Source organism: Panthera tigris, chromosome X (assembly GCF_018350195.1).
Source record: "Panthera tigris isolate Pti1 chromosome X, P.tigris_Pti1_mat1.1, whole genome shotgun sequence".
Taxonomy (NCBI): domain Eukaryota; kingdom Metazoa; phylum Chordata; class Mammalia; order Carnivora; family Felidae; genus Panthera; species Panthera tigris.
In genome coordinates this window covers 122,843,516-122,857,964 of record NC_056677.1, presented here as the reverse complement: position 1 = coordinate 122,857,964, position 14,449 = coordinate 122,843,516, and the positions used below count along the sequence as shown (strand labels likewise).

At 43.7% G+C, this 14,449-nt stretch overlaps 1 protein-coding gene across 1 annotated transcript in view; it reads right to left on the bottom strand.

Moving 5' to 3' along the window:
- MTM1 (myotubularin 1) overlaps positions 1 to 14,449 on the bottom strand; it is a 96,982-nt gene that overhangs the window by 26,898 nt on the left and 55,635 nt on the right. The window contains exons 7-8 of the mRNA XM_042975268.1: positions 3,458 to 3,541; positions 1,116 to 1,265 (exon numbers count right to left, since the gene is read on the bottom strand). Coding sequence (XP_042831202.1) covers positions 1,116 to 1,265; positions 3,458 to 3,541 — 234 coding nt within the window. The remainder of the gene's footprint in view (positions 1 to 1,115; positions 1,266 to 3,457; positions 3,542 to 14,449) is intronic.

Genomic DNA, 14,449 nt, shown 5'->3' with positions numbered 1-14,449 from the left:
GAAGGCATGAAGGAAGTCGATCCACACTACCCTAACCTCCTCCTCCTGTGGGCAAGACAAATATTAGCAAAGACAGCTGGCCAAGGCAGGGGTGGAGTCTACGGCTACAACACAGAAAAGTATGTCGCAGAAGAGCACGAGAGGAGTAAACTTGTAATTCTAGCCTCGTTGGCACTGTATTCTAGCAAAACCAGCTGAAAAACATGTTCAAATACAATATACATCATTACGATCTGAACAGACACTGAGAATTAGAGAAGGGAGCGAATTTTAAAGTTATGATTCCTGTTATGTTGACACTAGACCAAAGTTTCACACGAATGTCCTTTTAAGGACAAAAAATGTCTAGACTTGGAGTTAAAGGCAAGGTGACATTAAATCTTAATTTCTTCTATCCTTGTTTTTCCAAAATCTGTTATTTAGAAAAACAAAAACAAAGCGATGTACTCATTATGACATGCTCTGATAATTAAGAGAGGAAAAATTCTCTAAATTTTTAGTCAAGAAAATTTATGTACACAAAGTAGATGGCGTGACTCACATAAATATTCAAGAGCCAAAGAGAACTTGGTGAACTAGGTCCAAGGATACTGTAAGCATACCGTCTGGAATCATGTGCATTTGGCGCTCGGGCAGCTGGCAAACATGATGAGGATGAGCTAACCCTAATAAAGGTGGCCGCATACAAAAGCCTGTACCCATGTGCTCTGTGCTCTGTGACATTAGACAGATAGTGCGTTGTTTCCAGTATGATTTGGCTGACACTTGTCAAGGGCCCGTCACACATAAGGTATGGGGCTGCAAAGGTGAAAACCGGAAAGTCCCTATACTTCCTTCTATCCTTCCAGCAAGCACCTGGTTTACGTATGGTAGTGTCACTTTCACCCTCTCCTGTATGAGAATTACTTGCGCTCATTCTCTGTCCTTGATTGTGAACTCCCGGAAGGCAGGTGCGGTCTCACTTCTTTTCCCGTTCAGCGCAGTCCTTTGTGTGCTCAGCGGGCACTCAAAAACGACACGGTGGACTGAGATTCCAAGAGTGTGTCTCTGACTGGATTCCTGTTCTTATGGGACAAAAGGCAGTCTTTGAGGAAAACATTAACTGTAGTACTCACTGGAATTCGGTTTCTGGATCTAAAAGTTGCGACTCTCCTGAGATCATCATCTGAGGCACGATATGGAACCACCAAGAGAGCAGGGTAGGTGTCACATAGTTCATAGCACTTATTGATAAAAGTGATTCTCCAGTGGTGGTTAGGCAAGCCCTGCAGGAGAGAAGGATGTCCAAGTCAGTATTGCACGGCTCCGTCTCCGGACTGGCCTTGGGTCTCCTTTCCTTTTGCTAGCAGAATCTGCATGTGCCTCTTTGAACACAGGGTAGGGACGGTCTACTGATTTATAATAAAGGGAGCCAAATCAGTCATCTGGACAACATAAGAACACAAGACAAAACACTGGTGGCTTCCATAATTCTAAAATGTCATTGGTAAATACAAATTCTCTTGAATTTGAGCTCCTCGTTAATTTCACGTCAAACTATTCCTTACTATGTGTGTAACAGTAAGCCCAAGTGCATCTCCCACCTACGTACCCTCCCCACCCCAGAGAAAAGTGCATCACATAATTTTAACCTGTGTCCACTTGAGGGTAGAAGAGACATTGGGCAACTGCCTCTCCCTACTCAAAACAGAGTGAATGCATCAGTCTGCTCCAAAGTAGAAAGAGGCTAAGTTTATGCAGAAAGTCACAGAGGGGAAGTAAAGGAAAACCCCTCTGGGGAGGCTCATTTCGCCACCTCCTAAAAGTGTTTTCAACCAAGTTGTTTGGGATTGGCGGTCACTCCGTAGGCTGTGTGAGAAATACAGCCACCTGCATTCTAAGCAGATGGCTAACGTGACAGGGAGACATGGAATACACTTGCCATTCTGCCAGCTACCCACAAAACCGCGTATGGACAAGATCCAGAGGTGGTGGAATATTCTCTCCCCATACTCACAAATACACAAATACACACACAAAGGTGAGCTATGTGGGTGTTTGCTGTGGGGACAGACATTGTACCTTTTCCTTAGGTCTGGTCCTATAGACCACGGACCAAACAGGTGAGTCTGATGCTGAGTCCAATTAGAGAGTTATAAGTCCCATGAGAAAGTTATAAGAAGAAAAGATGAAATATAATGGCAGTCTAGAACAAGATACCTTCAACAGTTCATATATGCATGCAATCTGAAAAACAGGAACTGTTTTGTTTCAAGCTAGAAACGTTGGCCTACAAAATAAGTCTTAATATTGTCCATAACACTCCAAAACTAAGGTACAAATATTTAAATACATAATGCTACAGAGGCCTCCAAAACATGCAAAATGTTTCAATGGTCTTTCTTCTGCCTCAAGATCTGACCCAGAACAGAGATCATTAAAATGAAACACATATACAGCCTTTGAAAACCCACCAGTCTAAAGCGGACTTCTGGAAGCACAGGACGCCCTACTTCCTATGTGTGATCTAAACTCCCACACCCACATTCCTGAGCATTGAATCTGCTTATGAATATGTACGCCGCCGATCAAGACTAGAAAGAATAATCAACCCAGATGCTTGGTAGTGGAGGTGGTGGCTAGAAGGTTCTCCTCGAGTCTAGGGTCCTAGAATTTTACTTTACATTCACTGCCTTTTCATATAAAGCAACTGGGCTCGATCGGAGTCTCACAGCTCACTCAGCAAATGCTCCCAATTATTTTAAGAGCTTTGTAGGATGAGGACTATGAAAACCTCCATCACAAAACTCCTACCTGGCCTACAAACTTGATTAAACCACAGGTCAAATTGTGGCTCCTGTTACATAATACACACTGGCTCTTCTTCACAAAAAATGCCACAAGAGACCTTTGTCCCTGAACAGCAACATTGTACCAAGCCTCTTGCCTTTATTACAGCAAATGAACATGCATGCAGGTGAAGTTCACAGAAGAGAGCAGTAAAAGCTATTCTAATATATGTTCATCAAAGCTTTGTTGGAAAAGTCAGCATTATAGGAAAATAGTCCTAATTCATTTCAATCTGCAAAGTGGAATAAATATAATTTAAATTTAGCTGTCAGTGATAGTTATGCTCCCAAATGTGTAAATACATAGTGACACGAACGCCTCAATAGTAAGATATAGAAGTTTGACTTTTCTAGACTCCACGTATTTGATTCATTTCATGAACAACATACAACCGACATTGTTCATGTACCAGAAGGAAACAGAACTTGGCTACCCAGCTTTCAATGCAACTTGAATATAGCTAGGGAATGAGCTCATAAATCATACAGTAATCGAAAAAATGAGCTATAACTGCCACAAAAAATATACTAAGCAAGGATTTCACTGATTCTCAAAGAGTATGACTGACAACATAGTGTCACCATGCGTGTTTGAGATTTACCACCTGCCATAGCACCTGTTGACTTACCTGCCTTCTGTATTCTTCTACTGGGTTATAAACTGTCCATCCATCCACGTTAAACTTTTCTTCATTTAGAAATGCAAATATTGGCTAGAAAAGGCAAAAGGAAAAAGAGAATTTAAAGTGCAGCGTGACAGAACTGATAGCCTACTAATACTACACCCTCCAAGTTTTCACCAGATTTGCCTACCATGAAATCACAACCCAAAGTGAGACTTTCAAAAAGAAATGACGGTGAAAAGTGCACACTAGACTTCTGCTGCCTTCTTTTTTTTTAAATTTTTTTAACGTTTATTTATTCTTGAGACAGAGAGACAGAGCATGAGCAGGGGAGGGGCAGAGAGAGGGAGACACAGAATCTGAAGCGGGGTCCAGGCTCTGAGCTGTCAGCACAGAGCCCGGTGTGGGGCTTGAACCCACCAACTGCAAGATTATGACCTGAGCCGAAGTTGTCCCCTTAACCAACTGAGCCACCCAGGTGCCCCCCTACTGCCTTCTATCTTGAGTAATAATTACTTCTGAGACCTCAAGTTTCCATGGCTGCAAACATCTCTTTTTTTTTTTATCTTTATTTATCGTGAGAGAGAGAGAGAGCATGTGCACACATGTGTACAAACTTGAGCGGGGAAGGGGCAGAGAGAGAGAGAGAGAGACAGACAGACAGACAGACAGAGACAGAGAGAATCCTGAGCATGCTCTGCACTGTCAGCACAGAGCCCAATGTGGGGCTCAAACCCACGAACTGTGAGATCATGACCTGAGCCAAAGTCAGACACTCAACTGATTGAGCCACACAGGTGCCCCTACAAACATTTCTTTCTTTTTTTAATGTTTTCTTATTTTTGAGAGAGAAAGAGACAGAGACAAGGAGTGTGTGTACTAGTGGGGGAGGGGCAGAGAGAGAGGGAGACACAGAATCCAAAGCAGGCTCCAGGGTCTGAGGTGTCAGCACAGAGCCCAATGTGGGGCTCGAACCCACAAACCATGGGATCATGACCTGAGCAGAAGTCGGAGGCTTAACTGACTGAGCCACCCAGGTGCCCTGCAAACATCTCTTTTAATGTGCCCTTGTTTGAAATTATCTTCCAGATAAGTCAGATTTCTAGACCAAAACTACACCTATCAATTTTAAACATCAGCAATTGATCAAAACCCACCTAAAAAAAAAAGGAAATTCAGGAATAATTATTAAATAGTACAGCTGTCTCAAAACATGAGGGACAGGACATTAGGAAAATTCTTAACTGTTTGTTCTCTATGAATTCGGAATCAATGCCATGATCTCTGTGAGATGAAGGACCCAGACCTCTCCTTGCTTTTCCTTCTGTGCTCACTCTGGAGGCGATTCTGATGAATTTCACAGCTTCAAATACCATCCAGACCCTAGTGACTCCTACCTAGTAGCTATTGCTCTTCAGCGCCAACTTGGATCTGCAGGCCAGGCAGTCCAAGGGACCACCCCACAACTCCAGCCTAAGAGGCATCTGGAAGATTCTAAAGTTAACACATCCAAAGCCAAACCCCTGACCACCCCTGTATCCTGCTCCTCCCACAGCCTCCTCATTGAAATAGATGGCAGCCCCATCCTTCTAGATGAGCCCAAAAACCTTGGTGTCATCCTCATCAGCTCACTGCTACCACCTGGTCAAAGTCTTGACCGTCCCCCATTTGAATCATTATAATAACTTCCTAACTGGTCCCCTACTTTCTATTTTTTTTACCTCTATAGTCAGAGTAACAGTGTCACAACCTAAGTCAGTTCAAGTTATTCCTCTGGCCCAAATCCTCCTGTGGCTTTCCATCTCACTTGGAGCCAAAGTGGAAGTCTATGCAATGGTCTACGCGGCTGTCCACCATCTGGCCACATCCCTTACCATGTCTCTGCTCTTCCACTGCTCACTCCTCTCCGGCCAAATTCACCTCCAGTGCTGTTCCCCCAAAGCGCCAAGTGCATTCCAACATCAGGGCCTTTCCACCCACAGCTCCAGCCGTCTGGAATCCTTCCCCCCGCCCATGGCTTTCCCCCTTACTCTTTCACATCTCTGCTCAAATGTAACCTTAAACAGCGAGACTTACTCTGATGCCCTATAGAAAAACTACATGCTACCCCCAGAACAGCACCCCCTATTGTCCTTTCCATTTTATTTCCCCATATTACTTATGACCATTAGACAGATTGTAGATTTACTTGTTTGTTTACCGTTGGACTCCCACTGTCCCCTCCCTAGAACATGGACTCCATAAAGACAGACGAGCTTTGGCCACATCCTCTTTTCCTAGTAACTGGAACAGTGTCCGGTCCATAGTAGGCAGAACATGTATTTTTTGTTGCCAATGAAACTGTGAAGCCTATCCAGCCTCTGTACAATGACTTTCTCTGGAGGCACCATGTTTGGGCACTTTTTCCTCTGGGGGTCTTCCTTCCCACCCATTTTCCTCTGTTATCATACTACAACTTTGAATGGCAGCATTCTCTCTCCTACGTTACAGAGAGTTTCTGGAAAAGCCTTACTTGGCAGCAACAGTTTAGTGTATCTAAAAGGCGGGAGTTTTGGGGGTACCTGGGTGGCTCAGTTGGTTAAACGTCCGACTTGGTTCAGGTCATGATGTCACGGTTTGTGGGTCTGAGCCCTGCATCGGGCTCTGTGCTGACAGTAGGAGCCTGGATGGAACCTTCTTCAGATTCTGTGTCTCCCTCTGTCTGTGCCCCTCCCCTGCTCACGCTCTTTCTCAAAAATAAACAAACATTAAAATAAATTTAAAAGGCAAGAGGTTTAAGGTGAAAACTGATCAAGAACATGCTCTCCAGACTCTCCTCTTCAACTTTCTAAAGCATAGGACACCCTCAGCAGGTCTCAGTTCTGGCGGTGGTAGGTCCAAGTGCTATGTATTCTGCATGGGTAGCATGCCGACCACACAATACTGATCTAGCTAAGCAATTCGCTGATTGCTTAAATAGTTAATTATTCAGTACCACTGGGGAAAACAAATGATTTCTATTAACTGAAGTTTAAACGACAGAGGGACTTTTGATGAAAACAACACTAAAATGTATGGTGTACTTCTTCATCCCGAAACAGAATCAGTAGAACATAGCAAAGCAGTCTCTGGGTGACATCTGAGCCCTGGATATTATACTGGTCAGTAGCCGGCACAGGTACTGCTCAACACTCCCGGCTGCTGTGCTGTTGACATACTTGTACATGGCAGGTGGCTTAAGGCACAAGGGTGTCATTCACTTTAGAAGAAGACCTATAATCTGCTTTCTTGAAATAAGTTCCTGATCTCAACATGGTTTTTGTTCAGTTTGCTTCTAGTTATTTATATCTTTCCCATGAATCTCAAGTGAATATGGCAGCCTTTTAAAAACAAAGAATAACACTGCTAACCCAAAGGCCAGATAAAACTTTCTCTCCAGAAAACTCATGATGTATGTTAATGCTATCAGTGTCCTTTGACTTGCCAGCAGCATTTTCAACGTACCTTACTATTTCTCAGTCACCAATAATAAAGCAATTCCTCTCTTGCTTCAAATACTCTCTTGTATCTTATATTAAAATTACTGATAAGCATAATATAAGTTTACAAGTTTGTTATCAGAAGATGAAAGTTACACACCCCAAACCAAAATGATCTCCACGATTTCTTTCTTTTTTATTTCTTTAATGTTTATTCATTTTTGACATACAGGGAGAGAGAGACAGAGCATGAGCAGGGGAAGGGCAGAGAGAGAGACACACACAGAACCTGAAGCATGCTCCAGGCTCTGAGTTGTCAGCACAGAGCCCGACGTGGGGCTTGAACTCACAAACCGTGAGATCATGACCTGAGCTGAAGTTGGACGTTTAACCTACTGAGCCACCCAGGCACCTCTCCATGATTTCTTTAACGTGCTTGATTTAAGGGAACTCTGAACACAAGTAATATAAAAAAACTGTCATTAACAAGAGAAAGATACAATGTGCTCACAGTAGCAACATCTCAGGTGGCCTTTCTCATGAAATCATTCTGGAATGACACTTCACATTATGATGATGCCCAGATATACAGGATGATGCCATGAACTGGCATCCCTTATCCCTGAAACATGGCTATGAGAACTCTATGATGGAAACTGTCCCCAGGTTAAGAGCTGAGAGCCAGACTTGGACCTCAGACATTTCAGGAAGGTTTATGAATCACCTAACAGCCAGATACTTCTGGTCATGAAATACACAGCAACACATCTAATACCAAACTGGAGCTTAAGGTAAAAAAGACCAGGTGCTTAAACTAATATTTTAACCATCTAAATAAATTAGCTTACAATTACAAGGAAATAAATCTTTTTTATAAAGGACGACTTGTTACTTTTTAAAGAAGAACCCGATGCAAACAGTAAGTTGTCCATACTTGGCTCTCATACTGAGGCAAGCATTCTAAAAGAACCCATGAGGATATTTTCTAAAGTTGAATGTACCCAGACTTAGGTCCCAGATATTTTAATTTTTTTACCCTTTTTTTTTTCTCCTTCAAGATCCAGATAAGAGAACAAAGCGAGAATGTTAAAATACAAGCTCTCAACAGAGGAACATAAAAGCGGATTATACAAAAAAACCTACTAAGCATTAAAGGACAGAAACAAAACCCTTCATCTGCATTATTACAAAGCACAGAATTCCCTACAAGTGGGGACTTGTGACAAGCCTAATTAAGGCTTCTGTCTGAAAACTGTTAAAACCTAAAGTTAATGGGCTACACACCTTGAGGTTTTCAGCTGACATTTATTTTCTCTTACAGACAACACATTTTTCAAGACTTCGAGTCTTTTAGTGCTTTATTAGTGGGGTTGCCATTTCCCAGTCATTCCTAATGATAACCTTGGCCCGATCGGGACCCTCTCTTGGGGAGACCCAAGCACCGTGGAGAGAACCCTCCTTCAGGAGGATCGCCCAGGGGGAGGGGTGTGTGAGGCAGGAAATAGTCGAGTCGGCCGCTGGAACTGGTCCCGGCACCGATCTCCTTTCACTCCTTTCACGGCCCGGCCCGCGGACAAGGCAACCAGGAGTCAGTGCGGGCTCAGCAAAGCCTCGGAGCCAAGGGGTTCGCCAAATCCGATCTGTGCTTCGGGAAGCGCCCCCACCCTAACCCCCGTGGCTTTCTTCTGGGGCCTGGTCCCTCAGCCTGGCTCTGCCTCAGGGTAGGGGCGGGGGTGCCTGGGCCCCGCCTTGGCCCCACAGAACCGAACCGGCAACTTGGCTGCTGCCAGAGGGTGGGGGAGGGGTGGGTGGGGCCCGTGCAATATACACAGATGACACTTAGGAACACAGCCTCGGGCCTCTGTGCAGATGACCTATCTGGCCGGCTGCTCTCCTTTTTTAAAAAAGTTATTTTGAAATAATTACAGATTTACAAGAAGTGACAAAGATGTACAGTCAAGTCCCGGGCAGCCTTCACTCAGCTTCCCCGATGTGAACATGCTGCATAGACAGCTAGAGTACAGTATCAGAATCAGGAAACTGACACCAGAAAACAGCCACCGTCAAGTGCCTATCCTGGTTTCAAATGAGCAGGTCTTCCTTTATTTGGCTCTTTATTGGTATTTTGGCATTTCACCAATTCAGATTCCTACTAGTCAAGAGATCCCATGCATGGAGACTTAAAAAAAAAAAAAAGCAATCATGTGCATTTTTTTCCAGGTTTAAAAATAGCACAATGTAACATTTGAAAAATGTTAAAAGGACAAAGTTGAGATGAAAATCTCCGATTTCACACTAGGGATAAAAACAGCTCTGACAAAGAGAATGTAACTTGTCATTTAAATTTTCCTACATTTATCACTGTTGTGTCTCGTGGGAGAAAAAATCTGAAACGACAACAGGTTTTGGCTTTCACTTAATTAGCCATTGGTTTTAAATGGCAACTACATGAAGACGCATCAACTCACTTAAAACACCTAGACTGGACTTATTTATTTATTTAGTAGACTCTATCAATGTTGAGTGATTTAGAAGTTTCCTTCTTTGAGGTGGGAGAGCTGTCTGTCTGTGAATTAGGGTTCTAGATCTCATGGAGCCCCTCACGGAGAGCCTCTTCCCTTAAGGACTCTTCACAGTATGTCTCGGAACTGGATGTCACAGAATCAGATTTGTAAAAACTAAATATCATTCAAAAGGGAGACAGTTACAGAAGAAAACTATTTTCATAGTACGCAGGGGAATGAATCGATAAACTACGGAGATTTAACAGTGCTTTCAAATGATGCTACCACCATGCAATGGCACGGTCATTGATGGACACAAGTTATAGAACGAGCAGACCCTTTTCAGGAAGTAAACAAAATATAACTCTGAATATCTAGTATTAAAAGTTCAGGGGCTCCTGGGTGGCTCAGTCGGTTAAGCGTCTGACCTCAGCTCAGGTCATGATGTCATGGTTTGTGGGTTTGAGCTCCACATTGGGCTCTGTGCTGATAGGTCAGAGCTTGGAGCCTGCTTCAGATTCTGTCTCTCTCTCTCTCTCTCTCTCTCTCTCTCTCTCTCTCTCTGCCCATCCCCTGCTCATGCTCTGTCTCTCCCAAAAATAAATAAATGTTAAAAAAAAAATTAAAAGTCAGGGGACTGTTAACTCCTTTCCAGATAGAATTTTGCAGTGTTGGAACAGGAATTTAAGGGAGCATTTTTTTTTTTTTGTTCTAACTTGATTTCTGAAATTGAAGATACCCGCCTTTCTAAAAGCTTCTATCTACCACATAAGGGTGAGCAATGTAAATGCATGTCATTTTCATCTTTTAGATTACACTTAGAAAACAGACCTCTTCATATAAGAAAAAACGCTTTCATTAAAGTGGGGGGGGGAGCTAAAATTTTTAAGGAAGAACCACAGGAGGTACTGACACTTGGCAACGTTTGTAATTCTAAGTAACATCTTCAGGTAAGTGCATCAAAGGTAATTGAGTCGAAAAATCTGACACAAGTCTCATAGGTCAAAAGCAGCTAGCACATCAACTGCCATTTATACTTCCTGCATAAATAATTCTCCTCGTCCTCTTTCCACCACCTTCCCTGGGGAAAGTGGCTTAATATTTCTGGGTTGCCATCACCTTCATATATAAATATACACAGTCATTTATTCAGGAGAAGACGACTCAGTAAGTACATTTGAAATGTCATTTGAAACCATTTGGAAAAAGAGCATTCTTTCCTACTTGTCTACAATCATAATCACTTATGGTGACATTTCTCAGGGTTCATCTGTCGCACCTCTTCTCACTGTAATTGTCTCTCCTGGCAATTTTGGCCACATCTATGAAAATGCCAATGATCACATCTGGGCCTGCCAAATAAACCTTGCCCCGGGCCACAGCTCCAGGTACGCGGCCACCTGCCTCCTAGATATGTCTGTCTGGCTGTCCTACAGACACCTGCAATTCCACATATCTGAAACGGGGCTCACCGCCTCTTGCCTCCCCACTCCAATACTGCCCATCTCAACCAATGTCAACCTGTTTATCCAGGCTGGATTCTTCCCTATCATGTCATCCCCCATCATAATTATATTCACACAATCAACAAATTCTACTGTTCTTCTAGATCGTCCTCAAATCGTCACTCTCCTGCCCCTCTCCTTTGCCCCATTTGAAGGGCTCACAATCATGTACCCAGGTGACTAACGAACATCCCCAGAATTAAACTCCTGCCCCTCTCCATGCAGTCTGTATGCTGCAGCCCAAGCAATCTTCTGAAATCGAAATTTAATGTCACTTTACTGCTTCAACCCCTTGAATGGCTCCCCTCCCCTTCAGATAGAAAGTGGAACCTCTTGGTGGGGCAGGTTAGGCTCTGCGAGCTTTGGGGCCCAGCCTTCCCCTCCAACACCATCTGTCACCACTACTCCCACATAGACACCAACCCACGTGTGGGTCCAGTCTGTATCCAGTCTCTTCACATTTGCACACACTGTTCCTGCCCTTGGCTGTTTCTGCCTGGCTAACACTCCTACTTGTCTTCCAGGATTCACCTCCTCTAGGAAGCCTTCCTCGACAACAAGCCCCTTACTTGCCGCTCCCCTGATGTCCTGTGCACATGCATCTATATCGTGTCTGTTTGCTCTCCCAGGGGCCAGGGGGTTGGCATGAGCCCCAGCTCCCCGCACCTAGCCACAACACAGGCGTTCCGGAAATGCCTGGACAGCACAAACAGGGAGGAAAGGGATGAAAAAAAGAGGAGAAACAAGGAGAAGCCTGCTCTACCAGACCTTTCATCTTATGAAGCCTCAATAGTTAAAAAGAATGTTACTGGTACATGAAGAGTGATTGATGCAAGAGAGGAAACATTCAGAAATCAAACACCAAGCAGAACGAAGTGTGTGGTAAAGGTGGTGTTTCAAAGGAGCAGATCAGATAACCAATGGTGTGGTGACAACAGTGGAAGAAAGATTGGGATCCAGATTTTACGCGGACACGGTCACCCTGAAAAAATTCCAAATTGATGGAATATTTAAGTTTTAAAAAGAAACGAAAGTATTAAAATAATATTCTAGGGAGAATTCTTCTAGAACTCTGAGTAGAGAAAACCTCCCTAACAGGGATACAAAATCCAGAAGTTATAAAAGAAAACCATGCAGACAAGAATCATCCTAGCGACCCTGGCTGCTCTCGTTACCTAGGTCCACTCGCAAGACTGGCCCTCAGCCGGACTCCAGGAACCTGGCTCTCGGGAGGGTTCCCATCGCTCCCTAACCACGAAGAGTGGTTGGCGGTGCCCAAACTGTATACACGTGATTTATGCTGTGCGCCTGCTTTCCTTCTGAGAGGCTGGGGTTTTGGTACATGTTAGGCAGAGGGGCTACATGACCGGCCTCTGATCAAAACTCCAGGTGCCGAGCTTCCGCAGTTGATAACATTTCCCACGCGTGGTCTCAACTTGGTGCTGTAGGAATTAAGTGCTTCCTGTGTGAATCCATGGGGAGAAAACTCTGGAGGCTCGTGCAGAGTTTCTACCATGACTTCTACCCCATACACCTTTCCCTTTTGCTGCTTTTCCTCTGTACCCTTTTGCTGTAATAAATCACACTTGTGAGTACGACTATATGTTAATAAAGTCTTGTGAACTCTCCTGATGAATCATCAAACTTAGGGCTGTCTTAGGGATCCCCATTGCCAAAAAGAAAAAAAAAATGATGAACACTCACAAATAAAGATTAAAAAAAAATCCCCATAGCAAAAGCCACCCTAAGTCAAAAGACATACATATGGGGAAAATAACTGCAACTTGTATTACGAGCATAGCTAGTACATAAAGAACTCCTTCAACAAGAAAAAGACCAAAATTCCAAAAGAAATATAGGCAGAAGTCACAGAGAACAAATAGAAAGGCAAATAGCTCAAACCAAAAGATACTCAATTTTAGTCAAATAGGATAGGATAAATACAAAATAAAACTATGAATCCACATTTTCACCTATTAGATTAGCAGAGATTGAAAAAGTCCGAGAGCATACTGGATTGGTACAGTTGGCAGAACGACCCCACAAAGATGTCCATGTCCTAATCCCTGTGACCCGTGTCATGTTACCATACATGGCAAAGCGGAATTAGGTTGCTGATGGAATTCAGATTTCTAATCGCCTTTTAAGATAGGAAGGGTACCCTGGATTTCCCCGGAGTGCCAATGTCATCAGAAGGGTCCTGCGATGTGGAAGGAGTGAGAAGAGTTGGAATCAGAGAAGGAGAGTGATGATGGAATAAAGTCAGAATAATTCAAAGGACTTGACCACTGCTATTAGCTCTGTAAAGGGAGTAAGGGGCCATGAGCCAAGGGACGCAGGCACCTCTAGAAGCCGGAAAATGCAAGGAATGGACTCTCCCCAAGAGCCTCCAGGAGGAACACAAGCCCCACACACCACAATTTTAACCCAGGGAGACTCATTTTCGACCTCTGACCTCTAGGACTGTAAGACTTGTGTTTTCATAGGCCACAAGTTTGCGGCCGTGTGTTGCAGGAGCTTTAGGAAACTAAGAGTTGGAGGGGATGTCTGGAAACAGGCAGTCAGACACAGTGCACACGGGAGGGAATGCCAATACATCTTCCTCGAAGGGAATTTGGTAATAGCAGTAATTCTACTCTAAGAATGTATCCTAAAACATACATGAACACATACAAAATGATGTATGTGCAAGGTTACCGACCACAGTTTGTGTAACAGCAAATGATTGGCAATGATCTCAACGCCCGTCAATAGAGGACTGAATAAAGTATGGTACGGTCAACAGAGTACCATATGGCCATAAATAGGATGAAGAAGTCCATTATTAGGTGATATGTACTGGTAAATTTAAAATCAAGGTATGGAAGGGCACATATAGCATACTATTGCTAGGGTCAAAGGGGGAAAGAATACAACGAACAAGTTGCATGAACAGGCCTAAACCATCACTGGGTGGACATTAACAGAGTGACAACCCTGGGTGTCTGTGAGGAGGGGAAAGAGATGGGCGAACAGTGCTGGGAGGGAGAGATTTTTACTACATGCCTGTCTTAGTTAGCTCTGGCTAGCATAACAAGTTACCACAGACTGGGGGCCTAAAACAGTGAACATTTATTTCTCACAGTTCTGGAGGCTGTGAAGCATAAGGTCAAGGAGCCAGCATGGTCGGGTTCTGGTGAGACCCACTTCCTGGTCTACAAAGGGCAGCCAACCAGCTCTGGTCCATTGCTTTTCCTCCAAGGTCACTAATCCCATCATGGGGCTCCACCTCCAGGACCTCATCTAAACCTACACCTCTCAAAAGCCCAACCTCCAAATATCATCCATCACACTGGGGGGTTAGGGCTTCAAAGTATGATTTGGGAAGGACACACACATTTGGTCCACAACAATACCTTTTACACTTCCTGAATTTTCAACTACGGTCATATATGGCCTATTTTCAAAATTTTAAAGTAGTACTTGTTGAATAAATGCCCTTTCTCAACAGAATATTCTTATTGATGACTTGGTTGCTGCTGGTTCTTAATT